The sequence below is a fragment of the Chrysochloris asiatica genome, unplaced genomic scaffold (genome assembly GCF_000296735.1).
Source record: "Chrysochloris asiatica unplaced genomic scaffold, ChrAsi1.0 scaffold00130, whole genome shotgun sequence".
Classification (NCBI taxonomy): domain Eukaryota; kingdom Metazoa; phylum Chordata; class Mammalia; order Afrosoricida; family Chrysochloridae; genus Chrysochloris; species Chrysochloris asiatica.
In genome coordinates, this window is record NW_006408648.1 from 7,832,114 (window position 1) to 7,847,478 (window position 15,365).

The window sequence follows — 15,365 nt, forward strand, 5'->3', positions numbered from 1 at the left end:
GGAAATTTTCCACCTCAGAAGAGTCTGGGTGAGGTTCAGGATTCTACCTATGGTTTTATGTAATGCAGAGGCTCTGACTCATAGTGACCCTGTCACTTGTGGTCCAGTGCTTGTCAAGCAAGACAACGTTTTCTCTGCCAGTTTGGTAAGGGTCCTGGCAACATCCTAGTTCAGTGGTAGATTTCTTACCTTGCATGCAGGAGACCTGGGTTCGATTCTTGGCCAATGCCCCTCAAGTACAGTCATTATCCACCTGCTAGTAGAGGCCTGTGTTCTATTATCATACAGATATCAGTGGAGCTTCCAGGCTAAGATAGACTAAGAAGATAGGCCAAGTGGTCTGCTTCCAAATATCAGTCAAAGAAAACCCTGTGGATAACAGTGATCTTGTTCTGTTGTACCTGGAGTCACCATGAGTTGGAGACCACTCAACGGCAGCTAACAACAACACTACAAGTGATGTGGTGACTATACTTGGGTCAGGATGTGGGCTTCCCTCAGTAAGAAGTCTGAACAAGACATTTAAAGGTTTTTTTTCCAGATAAGTATGCTTTTAATTTTCCTGGGCCCTCAGTTATTTAACATCGCTTGAGTTTTGATTCCTGTGGCATTAAAATGGAGGAAATCATAAACTTCATTGATTTGGAATTAAACTGAAATATATGTAATATGGCTGGTATATGATCATTACTCTTACCCCCAATTTTAATATATCATTTACTCTGTGAAGGATAACCCACTTATCTTCTTTCCCCAAGTGTCCCAAAATTTATACACTAGAATGATGTGGATCTAAATATAGCAAAGAGTTTAAATAAAGAATGAAAAACAAACAAACAAACAAACAAACCTACAGTTCCCTCTTCAGGTCTGGAACTGAACCCACCCTCATGGCTCAATTTTCAGTCAAGCAGTAGATAGGCATATCAGGGGGACAACAACACTTGTAAGGTAAGCTCACCACAGAATGGGTAACCATTCAAGATAAAAATTTACCCAAGGGCAAAATTCAGAAGGGTTGAGAAAGAAGGTGGAATAGAAATAAGAATGACAGGGGGAAGTGGGATAACTGATGTTACCTGTATCAGGGGATTACCATCAGTGAAGTGAAATGCAGTGTATGATTTCTTGAATGTAAACCTGATGATCTGCTCTGTGAACCGTCACTCAATTCACAATAAAAAGTAAAAAGAAACAAATCAGCTCTTCAAATGTTTTTATTGGATTTAAATTTAATTTAAGGGATACACAGATATACAACTAGTCTGATCAGCTACTAATATATTTTGGCATCCCTTTAGTTTTGTACCCAAGAGCCAGTTCACTTTTTCTCCATGTGTGATAGTTAGCTTTGGTAAGATGCTGCCATGTACGTCCTCATCTGTTCCTGAAGCAGTAGTGTTTCCATCCTGCTTAGTATAAGCTATTCTTTTAGATTTCCTCTTACGGGTATGCTTCGTAGGACTCTTCTGTTTTTCCTCACCTTCATGGCTCACATCCCACAACATTATCTTCCCATCATTCCCTCCAGTAAGCAACAAATAGGATTCTGGCAAAAAGTTGACTTGGGATACCCCCAAGGTGTGGCCCTTGAATCCCAGTTCCTGTTCACACTTGACTCCCATCACTCTAAAGATCCGAACCTTCCCATCTTCTGCACCACAACTAAACACATTACCACAAGATGCCACAGAGACAGAATGGGCCAGGGCAGGGTTTAAGAGCTGACCAGGTGATTGTGGGCCCTCCATGTCTTCTGATTCATCCTCCTGTAAATTTGTAATCCAGAGTGGCCGGGCTTTCTGAAGGTTCCACAACATCACCTTTAAAGAAGAGCCAAGAGTCACACAGTCATACAGAGTTCTTCCTCTTTTGCTCAACTTCATGTTTAAATCCAACCCACTGCCTAAGAGTCGATTCTGACTTATACTGACCCTATAGGGTAGAGGAGAACTTCACCTTAAGGTTTCCAAGACTCTATAGTGGCAGACAGACTCATCCTTCTCTAACGGGGAGTCTGGTGTGTTTGGACTACACACCTTACAGTTAACAGCCCAATTCTTAACCCACTTTGCAATTAGTCAGCTTTTAAGAAAACCATCAAAGTAGTCTGAGAATGATTACTGGAATACAACTTTAGCATTACAGCAAAAATAAAAACCTATCAGCACCACAGCATGCCAGTGGGAAGCTATGCTGGAGCTTAAACTAGAAAGCCAAAGGATAGTTGGGTAGAATTGATCAAATAATCTTGAATAACTTTTGACTAACAAACCTTATTTAAATGTAACATACATTTTAAAGCAGCTGCCATTTTAAGTCATTCAACCGTTAATCTCTTCAAGTAAACCTGAAGACTATCAAATTTATTAATTTTAGTCTATAGTTGTTGTTGTTAAGTGTCATCGAGTCGGTTCTGCCTCATAGTGACCCAGTATAGGGTTTTCAAGGAGTGGCTGGTGAGTTTGAACTGCCAACCTTGTGGTTAAAACAGACCTTGCGGTCCAGCTCATTATGCTTGCAGGACTCCCTAGTCTATGGTTGTTGTTGTTGTTAAGTGCTGTTGAGTCAGTTCTGACCAATAGCAGTCCTGTATAGGATTTCCTAGGAGCAGCTGGTAAGCTTGAACCACTGATCTTGAGGTACAAATCAACTTTGCAGTCCAGCACAATAACCCACAGCGCCACATGGACGTAAAAGGTCTACCAATTAAATTAAACCTGAAATTATCACTGAGGTACTTTCCATCTGGAATGCTTTCTCTTTCCTTGTACTCAATCAAACTATCCATTCCAGGGGCTTAGTTCAAACACCTGTTCCTCTAAGAATGCTTCCCTAACTACTGTAGACCATTTCTATCTTTGTTGTATCTAATTCCTATTAATGCGACTAGTTATTAACTTAGAAAACCAAAAGGGAAGAACACGCTCAGCATTTCTCAAGCTGAAAGAACTGAAGAGAAAAATTCAAGCCTCGACTTGCAATCTTGAAAGATTCTATGGGCAAAATACTGAATGACAAAGAAAGCATCAAAAGAAGATGGAAGGAATACAGAATCACTGTACCAAAAAAGTAACGGTCAACATTCAACCATTTATAGCGGTAGCCTACAATCAAGAGCCAATGATACTGAAGAAGAAGTCCGCACTGAAAAAGAACAAGGCTCATACCAATTGAAAACTTTCAACAAACTGATGCAGCACTAGAGGCACTCACCAAGTATATGATATATGCCAAAAAATCTGGAAGACAACTACTTGGCCAAATGACTGGAAGAGATCCATATTTGTACCCATTCCAAAGAGAGGGGACCAAATGTGAAAGTCATTGGACAGTATCATATGCAAGTAAAATTTTGCTAAACATAATGAAAATATGGCTTCAAGTGTATATTGACAGGCAACTGCTATAAGTGCAAGCCAGATTCATATGAGGATGTGGAACAAAGGACATAATTGCTGACATCAGACTGATCTTGGCTGAAAGCAGAGAATACCAGAAAGACATTTACCTGTGCTTTATTGACTATGCAAAGACTTTTGATTGTGTAGATCATGACATGCTATGGATAACACTGCAGAGAATGAGTATTCCGGAACACTTAACTGTGTTCATGAGGAACCTGTACATAGACCAAGAGGCAGTTGTTCAAAACAGAACAAGGGAACATTTAGTAGTTTAAAATTAAGAAAGGTGTGTACCAGGGTTGTATTCTTTCACCATGCTTATTCAACCTGTATGCTCAGCAAAAAATCCAAGAAGCTGGATTATATGAAGAAGAGCATGGCATAAGGATTGAAGGAAGACTCATTAAGAACTGCAATGTGCTGATGATACAACCTTGCATGCTGAAAGCAAAGAGGACTTTAAATACTTACTAGAAAAGATCAAAGACCACAGGTTTTGATGGGTTGCAACAATGTAAGGAAAACAAAAATCCTCACCGCTGTAGCAATAAGTAACATCAAGATAAATGGAGAAAAGATTGAAGTGGTCAAAAACTTCAATTTACTTGGATCAACCATTAACACTCAAGGAAGCAGCAGTCAAGAAACCAAATGATGTTATTGCATTAGGCATATCTGCTGCACAAGACCTCTTTAAAGTGTTCAAGAGCAAAGATGTCAGCTTGAAGACTAAATTGCACCTGACCCAAGTCATGGTATTTTAAGTAATCTCATTTGCATGTGAAAGTTGGACGATGAATAAGGAAGACTGTGTAACAATTGACGCATATGAGTTATAGTGTTGGAGGAGAATGTTGAAAGTACCATGGACTGCCTAAAGAACAAACAAATCTGTGCTGGAAGAAGTACAGCCAGAGTGTTCTTAGACACCAGGATGGCAAGAGTTCATCTCTCATACTTTGGGCATATCACAAGGAGGGACCAGTCCCTGGAGAAGGACATCATGCTTGGTAAAGTGGAAGGTCAGAGAAAAAGAGGAAGACACCTCCAGTAAGATGGATTGGCACAGTGGCAGCAGCAATGAGCTCAAGCATCGCACATTTGTGAGGTTGGCGCAGGACCGGGCAGTGTTTTCATCTATTGTACACAGTGTTGCTATGAGTCGTCACCGATTCGATGGCACTAACAAGAACAACACTGTGATTAGCCTATTCCAGTAATTGATGTATCCTGCTAGCTTGTCAGTTTAATTCATGTCGTGATTTAAATCATCTTTGTTGTGGTCTAGCACAATGCCTAGAAAAGAGCAGAAATCTCAAACATGTCTATTAACTAATTGTACTCCCTGGAATTAAATTTGCCTTTTTTTTTTGTTCTCCTACAATTCTCTTGGATCTACTAAAATGATTTAAATTGAAATGCTAATTAAAACCTGTCTTAAAAAAAACAAAAACAGTAAGTTTTATGAATGGATTTACAATATAATAACTAGTGATTCATTCTCTTCCCATAGTAATCAGTTTGAAAAGAAAAATATTTTCAGTACTGAGAATAGACAGTTTTATTTTACCATTTTGTATTATCCCTAGATTATGACTCATAATTTAAAATGGGCAGTAGGATAAGAATGACCTTGTTTAGACAGTCAAAAGTGTTAACCTGCAAGGGCAAGATTATCAACACTGATCCTCATCCCAGTCTAGTAACTCAGATAAGAGCCTGTTTTCAAAAGAAATGACAGCAGTGACACTTATATTCTACTGCTACTGGGAAAAGCACTGACAATTCTTTTGCATGAATTTATAATATGTTGCTGCTGTTATGTACTGTCGAGTCAGTTTCCGAGGAGCAGCTGGTGGGTTTGAACTGCCGACCTTGCTTATCCTACAATGCCACACCATGACTCCATTTTATAGTGGTTATTGTTGTTAGGTGCCATAGAGTCGGTACCGACCCATAGCGACCTTATGCACAGCAGAATGAAACACTAACCGATCCTGGGCCAACCTCACTACTGTTGCACGCTTGAGTCCACCAATGTTGCCTCTTGGCAAATCCATCTCATTGGGGGTCTTCCTCTTTTTGTCTGCCCCTCCACCTTACCAAACATGATATCCGTATCTAGTGACTGGTCCCTCCTGATAATATGCCCCAAGTATGAGACACGAAGTTTGGCCATCTTGCACTCCAAGGAGCACTATGGCTACACTTCTTCCAAAATGGACCTATTGGTTCTTTTGGCAGCCCATGGCACTTTCAATATTCTCCTCCAACACCATAACTCAATTCTTCTATGGTCTTCCTTATATACTGTCCAGCTTTCACATGCATATGAGGTTATTGAAAATACCATGGCTTGGGTCAGGTGCACCTTAGTCCTCAAGCTGACATCTTTGCTCTTCAACATTTTAAAAAGGTCTTGTGCAGCAATTGCCTAACGCAATACGTCCTTTGATTTCTTGACTGCTGCTTCTGTGAGTGTTGATAGTTGATTCAGGAAGAATGAAGTCCTTGACAACTTCAATCTTTTCTCCGTTGATAAGAATGTTGTTTATTGGTCCAGTGGTGAGGATTTTTGTTTTCTTGACATTGAGATGTACTCCATACCGAAGGCTGTGCTCTTTGATCTTCATCAGCATATGTTTTAAGTCCTCTTCACTTTCAGCAAGCAAGGTTGTCTCATCTGCTTATCACAGGTTGTTAATGAGTCTTCCTCCAATCCTGATGCCATGTTTTTCTTCATATAACCCAGCTTCTCGTATTATTTGCTCAGCATACAGGTTGAATAAGTATGGTGAAAGAATACAACCCTGTCACACACCTTTTTAAATTTTAAACCATTCAGTGTTCTCATGTTCTTTTCAAACAACTGCCTCTTGGTCCAGGTACAAATTCCTCATGAGAACAATTAAGTGTTCTGGAATACTCATACTTCTCAATGTTGTCCATAGCTTGTCATGATCCACATAATTGAAAGCCTTTGCGTAGTCAATAAAGCACACGTAAACATCTTTCTGATATTCTCTGATTTCAGCCAAGATCCATCAGATATCAGCAATGATATCCCTCGTCCATGGCCTTTTCTGAATCTGGCTTGAACCCCTGGAAGTTCTCTGTCAATGTATGATTGTAGCCGTTTCTGTATTACCCTTAGCAAAACTCTAGTGGTTAGCAATTATTATTTTGGTTAAGTCTAAAACACTAACAATCCACACTCTTTGAAGCCACAGAAGCTGGATGAATCTCTGAAACTATTGCCCTGAGGTAAGTTTTAAATCAGAAATATTCCCAGAAGTCTTCTTAAAAACATAATTCAGCTTAATTAGTAAAGAATGTCTGCCTTGAGCATTGTGCTGTTTGAAAGAACTACCTATATAGCATGAAATTGACAACAGCAACTCAAAAGCTTAGAAAAGAACCTTACAGGGCGGTGAGTTCCAGTTAATGTAAGGACTCATTTGGAAAAGGAGGGTGAGAATGGTTGCACAACTTGAAGAATGTCATCAGTGTCACTAAAGTGTACATGTAGAAATTGCTGACTTGGATCATGTTTTGCTGTGTACATTTTCAACTACCACCACAAAAGTGAATTCTTTTTAAAACAGAAAAGATAACACAAGAGAATATAAGTACTGATACTAGATATGAAAATAGTCTCTTAAAAAAAAAAGGACATTTAGACAAATACACATTTCAGAATCTGATCGCCTAGCTATATTGGCTGATATCCTCACTTTCTTTCACACAGCCCCCAGCATTCCTAGATTCTATTTTCTGTCCCAAGACATTCTCACAAATCGCATTCAAAATATTATTAGCAGCTTAAGTATTTTTTGCATTAAGTAATCTAAATGTGTTAATAGCCATCTCAGATTCTACCAGTTTCAAAATAATTTCCAAATAGTACAGATTCCCAAATTGTTCCTGCCTGGATTTCTTTACACTTCTTTAGTCTTCCTAACAACCAACAACCTTTTAAAAGGTGTTTAACACTCAATTTTTCAACTACTCATTGAAGCAGCATCACTCTAAACAGGAAAACTAGAGAGATATGGTGGAGAAAAATGCAAGAGTTTGGGGTTTATTATTTTGTAAACTGTCAAAGACAAAAAAGTGAACTGGCAAATGTTCAGAAGTGAGGGCAATCATATCAAAGTGACCCTGCTCAAAATTTCTCACCTCATAAATTTTTTTGTTCCCCTTTTTCATATATAAGATGCAGGATAAAGACTCTTTTTAAAATGTCAGGACCTCCTCCTCTGCCAGCATCCTTAAGTGTTGGTGCTAGAGATCTTAACAAAGTCCAGAAAGAACAAGCCTTTGAACTACATATTTTCTACGATCTTAGAGCCACTGTGCCCCCTAAGGGGAGAGAGATACCCAATAAGGGCATTGTAAATATTTTAGTGGGACAATTCTTAGTTGTTCTGGGACTGTCTCAGCACTACAGGACATCTAGCATCCACTGATTCTGCCTGCTAAATACTCTAGTTTGCAGGGAGGAAGATGTAATCATTTTGGCAACAACAGGTTCCACCTATTTCTAAATTTTAATCAGGAAGGAAGGTAAAGGATGGAGTGGTAAAGACCACTGGCTAGGAAGGTGAAAAGAGAATGTTTGATATTAGTAATAGGATCACAGAGTCTTAGAAGAGTTTTTATATAAATGAGAATGTAGATTAAATGCCTAAAATAGTTTTGAGCATATAGGTCATTAATAAACAATGGTTCTCTTTCTAGAAGTAACCTGTTCCAAAACCCAGACCCTTTCCCACTACATTATTGGCATTCTGCTTGAATACTTCTCACGTTACAAAAGAAAATACGGTTTTGAAGTCAGAGAAACAGATTTGCATAGCAGTTGTATGGATTCTTTAATTTCAACCTCAGTTAACTCATTTGCAAAACTATCAAAGTATTATTAGCATTCATATGTATAAAGCATTGGTAAATACTAGATGCTTAACAGACAGAAAATGAGATATTCTCACTGCTAAGATTTACTCTCCAAGAGGAAGCACATTTCACTGTTGGAACGATTGAGCTATTTGAAAGCTTTCTTTTTATTAAACCCAAATTTGCTCTCTGTGACTTCTTCAGTTATATAGACCAGTATACTCCATTCCCCACCCAATGAAAACTAAGAATTAAACACCTTCAGTTTCCCACATGAGGGAGTTTCTATATTTTCGCATTCTCCTCTGGATTTGGACTAATATGTAGATGTTCTTGGTTACCAAGATAAAACATTTCCATTAGGGCATCCCAGAATTTTGTAGTAAAACAACCCCAACCCCTTCAACTTATTTCAAACCATATAGTTTACAGAGAATGAGTGTTAAACTCTGTCTTCTGTATTCTCCTTTGTTTATTCATACAGATGTTAAGAACCAAATATCTGAATTCTTAGGTTTTAGCAAGGTCTCAAAGCAAAGTTAAAGGAAGACTAAAGGAATAAGGATTGCTTTGCAAATAAAATCTACACAAGTATGTTGTTAAGTACTGAGGGTCGGTTCTGACTCACAGTGACCCTGTACAGGGTTTCTGAGGCTGTAAGTCTTTACGGGAGCAGAACGACTCATCTTCTTCCCACGGAACCACTGGTAGTTTTGAACTGCTGACCTTCATGTTGGCAGCCCAACTCGTAACCACTAAGCTATCAGAGCTCCTTATAGAAGTATATCTTATGGTTTATAAATGGGTAAGACATATTAGTGTTGCTTCTACATGCTGTGGATTGAGTTCCAACTCAAAGCAACCTTGTTCGGAGTTTCCAAGCAGCCAATCTCTATGGGAGCAGAAAGTATCCTTTTTCTCCAGAGGAGCAGCTGGTGGATTTGAACTGTTGACCTTGCAGTTAGCAGCCCAATGTATAACCCACACTCCTAAGACATGTTAGTAGAAGATAGGGGGGAAAAATTTAGCCTGATCAATAATTTGATTCTATTAATAAATCCTATTTAGCAATTATCCTAGTACTTTCTGTAAAAGCATTACCTGCATATCCAGTCCACATGACACCAGGCTCTGAGGTCTTTGAGGCCGAAAAGCTACAGAGGAGCAGATATTGGAATGTCTCTTCAGGGATCTGCTAACTTTCTTATTTTCCAAGTCAATGATTTTAATTGCTCCAGAGTCATCAGCAGAAGCCAGCAGGTTTTCAGTTTCATTCAATGAAAGACAATTTATTTCCTCTTCATTTACATGGAAATGGTCCAGGGAGCCTTTGAGGGACCTGACATCCAGTATGCTAATGGTTTCTCCATGTGAGGCATAAAGCTTGGTGGGACAGCTGTTGGAGAATAAGACACTGGTAACATCACCAGTCCCTGGGAAACGCATGTGTCCTACTGGAGTCCCATCTTCACCCCAAGCCACGAGATCACCACCTTCTGCACCAGAAGCCACTAGCCCTTCTTTATTTGCATTCAGGCAGAGAACAGGAGAAGAATGTCCACCAGTCCACTTGACTGCCATGATGGCCCAGAAGACTCTGTAAAAGGGAAAAATGATAAGCTTCTGTTGTATACAAGAACTTGACAGTACAAGAGAAAAGCAATAACCAATATTTTTCATTTTAATACTTCAAAAAGACATCTGAAATCTTTAATCAACCAATTCTATACACATGTCTTTGGGTAAGCTTGGCCTTCTAGTCTTTAATTGAGACTCACATTAGAACAAACACTAAATGCATTTATTTTATATTAAGAAACAAGTCTTTTAAAGAGAGGACTGCACAGGCATCATGTGATAGCTTTGATCTGAAAAAGGTTTCAGAGAGCAAGCTCCAGAGCCCATCTCTAGACTTGCTATGGCTGGCATGTTACTGAACCTCTATAAAATGGGGATAAAAAGGTTTCTCTTCCTTCTCTGTACAATGGGGATAATAATAGCATTTATTTCACAGGATCGTTGAGAGGATTAAATGAGATCATATATGTAAAGCACATATGATGAGCGCCCAATGTTACCATCATGTTTTCTATTTTTATCAAGTGGATCAAAGTGGCATCCTTCAGCAAATACACTTCCCAGTGGTTCTCAAAGTGTAGTCCCAAGAGTAGCAGCATCAGGATGATCTTGGGCCCAGCAATGTTTTAGCAAACCCTCCTGGTGATTCTGCTGCATGCAAAAAATTAGAACTGTACTACACCAATAATCATTTGGGGAGCTGGTTAAAAATGCAGGCTCTGGGTCTTCTCACTAGAAACGAATTCAGCAATCTAGCTGTATTTTTAAAACTACCCCTCTGCTTGGATTAATTTTATTTTACAGATAATAAAACTGAATCACTGAAAGGCTAAATAATTTACCCAAGGTCAGTGATTTGTTGTTGTTGTTGTTAAGTGCCATCGAGTCGGGTCCGACCCAAAGTGACCCTGTACAGGGTTTCCGAGGGTATAAATCTTTACGGGAGTAGAAAGCCTCATATTTCTCCCGCGGAGCGGCTGGTAGTTTCGAACCGCTGACCTTAAGGTTCGCAGCCCGATTAGGTCAGTGATTAGGACCTACCAATAGTTCCATGGGAGAAAGCTAAGGCAGCCTGCTTCTTATGTACAAATATTTGTTGTTGGTAAGTGCCTTTGAGTCAGTTCTGACTCATAGTGACCCTGTATGGTTTCCAAGCAGCAGCTGGTGAATTTGAACTGCTGGCCTTGCAGTTCAAACCAAGCTTGTGGTCCAGTGCATTATCCCACAGCAGCACACCAAGACACTATAAACATGATAGCCTTAGAAACCCTGTGAGGCAGTTCTATGCAGTCCTATAGGGGTTGCTGCAAGTTGGAATTGCCTTAATGGGCAATGGGCTATTCTTTGAGAGTACAGAAAATTGACCAAAAGCTACTAATTCATTACTGCTTTTAAATGTACTCATATATTTAAATCACATTATCAGTTACTTGCACTAAAACAACAGTAGTACTTATGTGCAAAATTCAGATTTCTGATTCCATCCCCTAGACATCCCAGATCCCAAAACTAAGAATTGACACACTGTATTACCCTGCCTTAATTACCTGTTAGGCAAAACAGAAAAGAAAATCAGAGTCATTTATTCAACTCTACAGATCAACAGAGGAGTCCTGGTTTGGCACTGTGGGTTAATGTGCTGAACTGCAAAGTTGGTTTGAACCACAAGGTTGGCAGTTCAAGCTCACAATGCTCCTCAGAAACCCTATACGGGATTGCTAGGTCGGAACCGTCTCGAAGGCACTTAACAACAATGATCAGAAGAAAGCAAGCAAACAAGTCTATCTGAACAAGTTAATTTTCCATTTCACAAGTCAGTGGAGAAGTAAACTTGTGAAAAGATGTCATTGTTACTTTACTATTTTCTCAGACAAGATGCTTGAATTTAGTCCAATGATAGATACTGAGATAAATTCCCAAATATTGTTTAAAAAGATTATTTAAAATAATTTGAAAATTTTCCTATAGCTCCCATTTCCAAGACAAATGTTCTTATTTCCTCCCATTTTTAGCCACACTTAAAAAAAAAAAAAAATCATTATACTGTAAAAATCCACTGTTGTTAAGTGCTATTGAGTTGGTTCCTATTCATATTGATCTTTTACAGGGTTCTGGAGGCATGAATGATGGGTTTAAGCCACCAATTTGCGATTAGCAGACTAGTGCTTATTCTACAGTGACACAGAAAAATCTACTAATCTATTAGTAATCAAGATAACAGACACATGGTAACAAGATCAAGTAAATCCATTTTCAGAAAGGCAAACTCTGGGAAGACAAAAATGCATTTTTATTTCAACATAACTATTCAATTAGCATACAGAGGAAACTAAATCGAGACTGGTGTAAATACAGACAACTTAGAGGAGAGGTCTGAAGAGGAAATGAGTCTGACAGAGTAAAGACTGAGTACTCCAGTGGCTGAAATAACACTTGCCAAATTGAGTCAGCTACACCAAGAAAAAAGGATGCTTAACTGAAAGGTATCCGTATTATGTAGGCTCAGGAACTGCCATCTGTGGTAATAATTTACTCTATGATAAAGACAACTGTTATTGTTGTTAGTGCTGTTTAGTTGGTTCCAGACTTCATCAACCCTGCATAAGGTGCCCGAGGCATTTCTAGTGGGTTTGAACTGCCGACCTTGTGGTTCAAACTGACTATGCAGTCTAGCGCATCATCCTGCACAGCCACACCAGGACTCCATCATAAAGACAACACCTTATCTTAAAATATGAAATTTGAATACAACCACTGAAAAGGCCATTTAAGTTACATATAATTTTGTTAAGAGTCCTTAGGTTGTTGATCTCTTTTTTTGCTGTTGTTGCAGTTTTAACTTTGCTACAATGAATTAACTTTAAAGTCTGCAAGTATGCATTCTACTGCTGTACTATTTGCTGAGTTTATATGCATATAAGGTTTGGGATTTAAGCTTTTCTCTAAGACAAGAATGAGTACAGGTTTCTAGTACTTCTATTTCTCTATTATAGATCCACCCATAGGGTTCGAAACTACCAGCCGCTCCGCGGGAGAAAGATGAGGCTTTCTACTCCCTTAAGGATTTACACCCTTGGAAACCCTGTACAGGGTCGCTATGGGTCGGAACCGACTCGACGGCACTTAACAACAACAATAACAATAGGGATCCAAGTAAAGTACATGTTGACTTGGAAACAAAATTTTAGCAGATTTTCTTCCTAATATAAATCTTTTGTGGAAAACTTTAACTCAATTTTAAAGGTAAATGGATTTTAAGGAACTATTTAAGCTGTGGGTTAATGTGCCAGACTGCAAAGTCATTTGAACTGCAAGGTCGGCAGTTCAAACTCACCAGCAGCTCCTCGGAAACCCTATACAGGGTCACTGTGGGTCGGAACTGACTCGACGGCACTTAACAATAACAACAGTTCCTAATTTTTTTTTTATAATAATCTCACAAAATTCAAGGACAGTTCTAATTTAAACTCTAAACAAATTAAACTTCAAATTTCTAAATCACATAGGTAATATTTGCTGATCACCTAGCTGATCAGAACAACTAAGACACCTATTAATGGAAATACTAAGAATTGAGACAACCCCAGAAATCCATACATTCTATGAGGCAACATTTATCATGAAGTGTGTTGATTGATGATTAAATCAGAGCCTCCATTTATTTACTTCATCTATAAGATTAAGTTATTTATTATTATTTTAAACACCCCAAAAGACCACCATCAAAAAAGTGTTAAAGAATCAGTCTGCTGTGGATAGTTGGAGACAAAGTGAATCTTTCTGGGTGAAGTCAAACAATCTTTCATAAATAAAGTGTCGAGCTATTTTTTCTTGTTTCTCTAGTACTAGCATTAGAAAGTCTAGCAGAAACAGGTAAGGGCTACAATTGCAGGTCGGCGGTTCAAGCTCACCAGCCTCTTCTCAGAACCCCTATACAGAGTTGCTACGGATCAGAACCCACTCATCTGCACTTAACAACCATCGACACATTCAGGTATCAAGTCACTGTCTCTTCTCATAGGTAGATAAAAGGTCAAACACAGAACTTACTCACATCCTATTGTGAGTCTCTAATTAGATAATGGACCCCTTCCTTTCAACACCTAATGAGATCCTGGAGGAGGTGGAGGAAAGGTGGGGTAATTTGGGAACCTTTTTAGAAAGGGTGGGGTGCTACTATAGCTGGCAGTTTTTTCCACTCAGAGAGCAGAACCAGGATGCTGAGCATAGGGGTGAGGGACCATGTTGGGGAGGGTGATGAGTGGGTAAAAGACTAGTAGAAGAAAAAGAAGGTAGGGATAAAGGTAATCTCCTACTTTGAAATTCTACCTAGGCTAGTTTGGGGTTAGTGTGCCACTGTGTCAACTTAATAAGTGACCTAGATTTAGCATGAGAATGATCTCAGCACACCTTTCAAAGGTTCTACCCTACTTACTTGTAGGTTAATGCGCTGGACTGCAAGGTTGGTTTGAACCTCAAGGTTGGTGGTTCAAGCTCACCCACTGCTCCTAGGAAACTCTGCACAGGGTTGTTATGAGGAGAAACCATCTCTTGACAGCACTTAACAACAACAACACCCTACTTATACTATGACAAACACAATAAAGGCCAACATCTTTAATAACTGAATGATCTCTAACTACCCTACTCTCTGTATAGGGTCGCTATGAGCTGGAACCAACTCTACAGCACATAACCAAGTTTACGTGGAGCTATGCAAATAAGATGCTTGTGGCCCACCAAGGGGATTGGGCAGCTTTACTGCTAATACAAATTAGGTGCATGGAGTCTTGGTGATGGTGGTGTTGGGGACCTATGAAAATAAGATGTATGGATTGCTAATCAGGTGACTGGTCAGATTTGCCATCCAAGTGGCACAAGGCGAGGATCACTAATATCAAGAAGAGATGGGAGAGGAACATGTCCTTTCAAGCCCGGGTCCATGGGTTGAGAAGTTCTTAAACCCAGGAGACAGAGTTGTAATACTGGGAATGGGAAGAAGCAGCAGCAGAGAAGCAGAGGCAGCAGGACAACTGGAGACAGCACAGCAGGTTTCCTGACCCTGAAACAGGAGGCTTGCTAGCTGAATGAGGTGCCTCTGGGCATTTATCTGTGGAGCTAAAGAGCTTTGGAGCACTTGCTCTGCCAGAGCAAGGCAGAGGCCCAAGGAGCCAAGAGACTGAGGGCCAGGGAAAGGACTGCCTGTAGGCATGGCTGAGAAGAAGCTGTCCTGACCAAAGAACTATATTCTAAGTCTTTCCTGATCCTGAATTGTAACCTGTTACTTCCCTTAATGGAAGACAACTATCTGGCCGGCTGATTGGAAGAGATCCCTATTTGTGCCCATTCCAAAGAGAGGTGACCCAACAGAATGCGGAAATCATCGGACAATCTCTTGGATATCCTATGCCAGTAAAGTTTTGCTAAAGGTAATACAGAAACGGCTACAATCATACATTGACAGAGAACTTCCAGAGGTTCAAG

At 39.5% G+C, this 15,365-nt stretch overlaps 1 protein-coding gene across 1 annotated transcript; it reads right to left on the reverse strand.

Moving 5' to 3' along the window:
- Positions 1–1,232: 1,232 nt before the first annotated feature.
- WDR53 (WD repeat domain 53) lies at positions 1,233–9,884 on the reverse strand. The gene is made up of 2 exons (XM_006869393.1): positions 9,405–9,884; positions 1,233–1,823 (listed from the first exon to the last, which is right to left on the reverse strand). Exons 1-2 carry the CDS (start codon positions 9,882–9,884, stop codon positions 1,233–1,235), a joined length of 1,071 nt encoding a protein of 356 aa, XP_006869455.1.
- Positions 9,885–15,365: the final 5,481 nt, after the last annotated feature.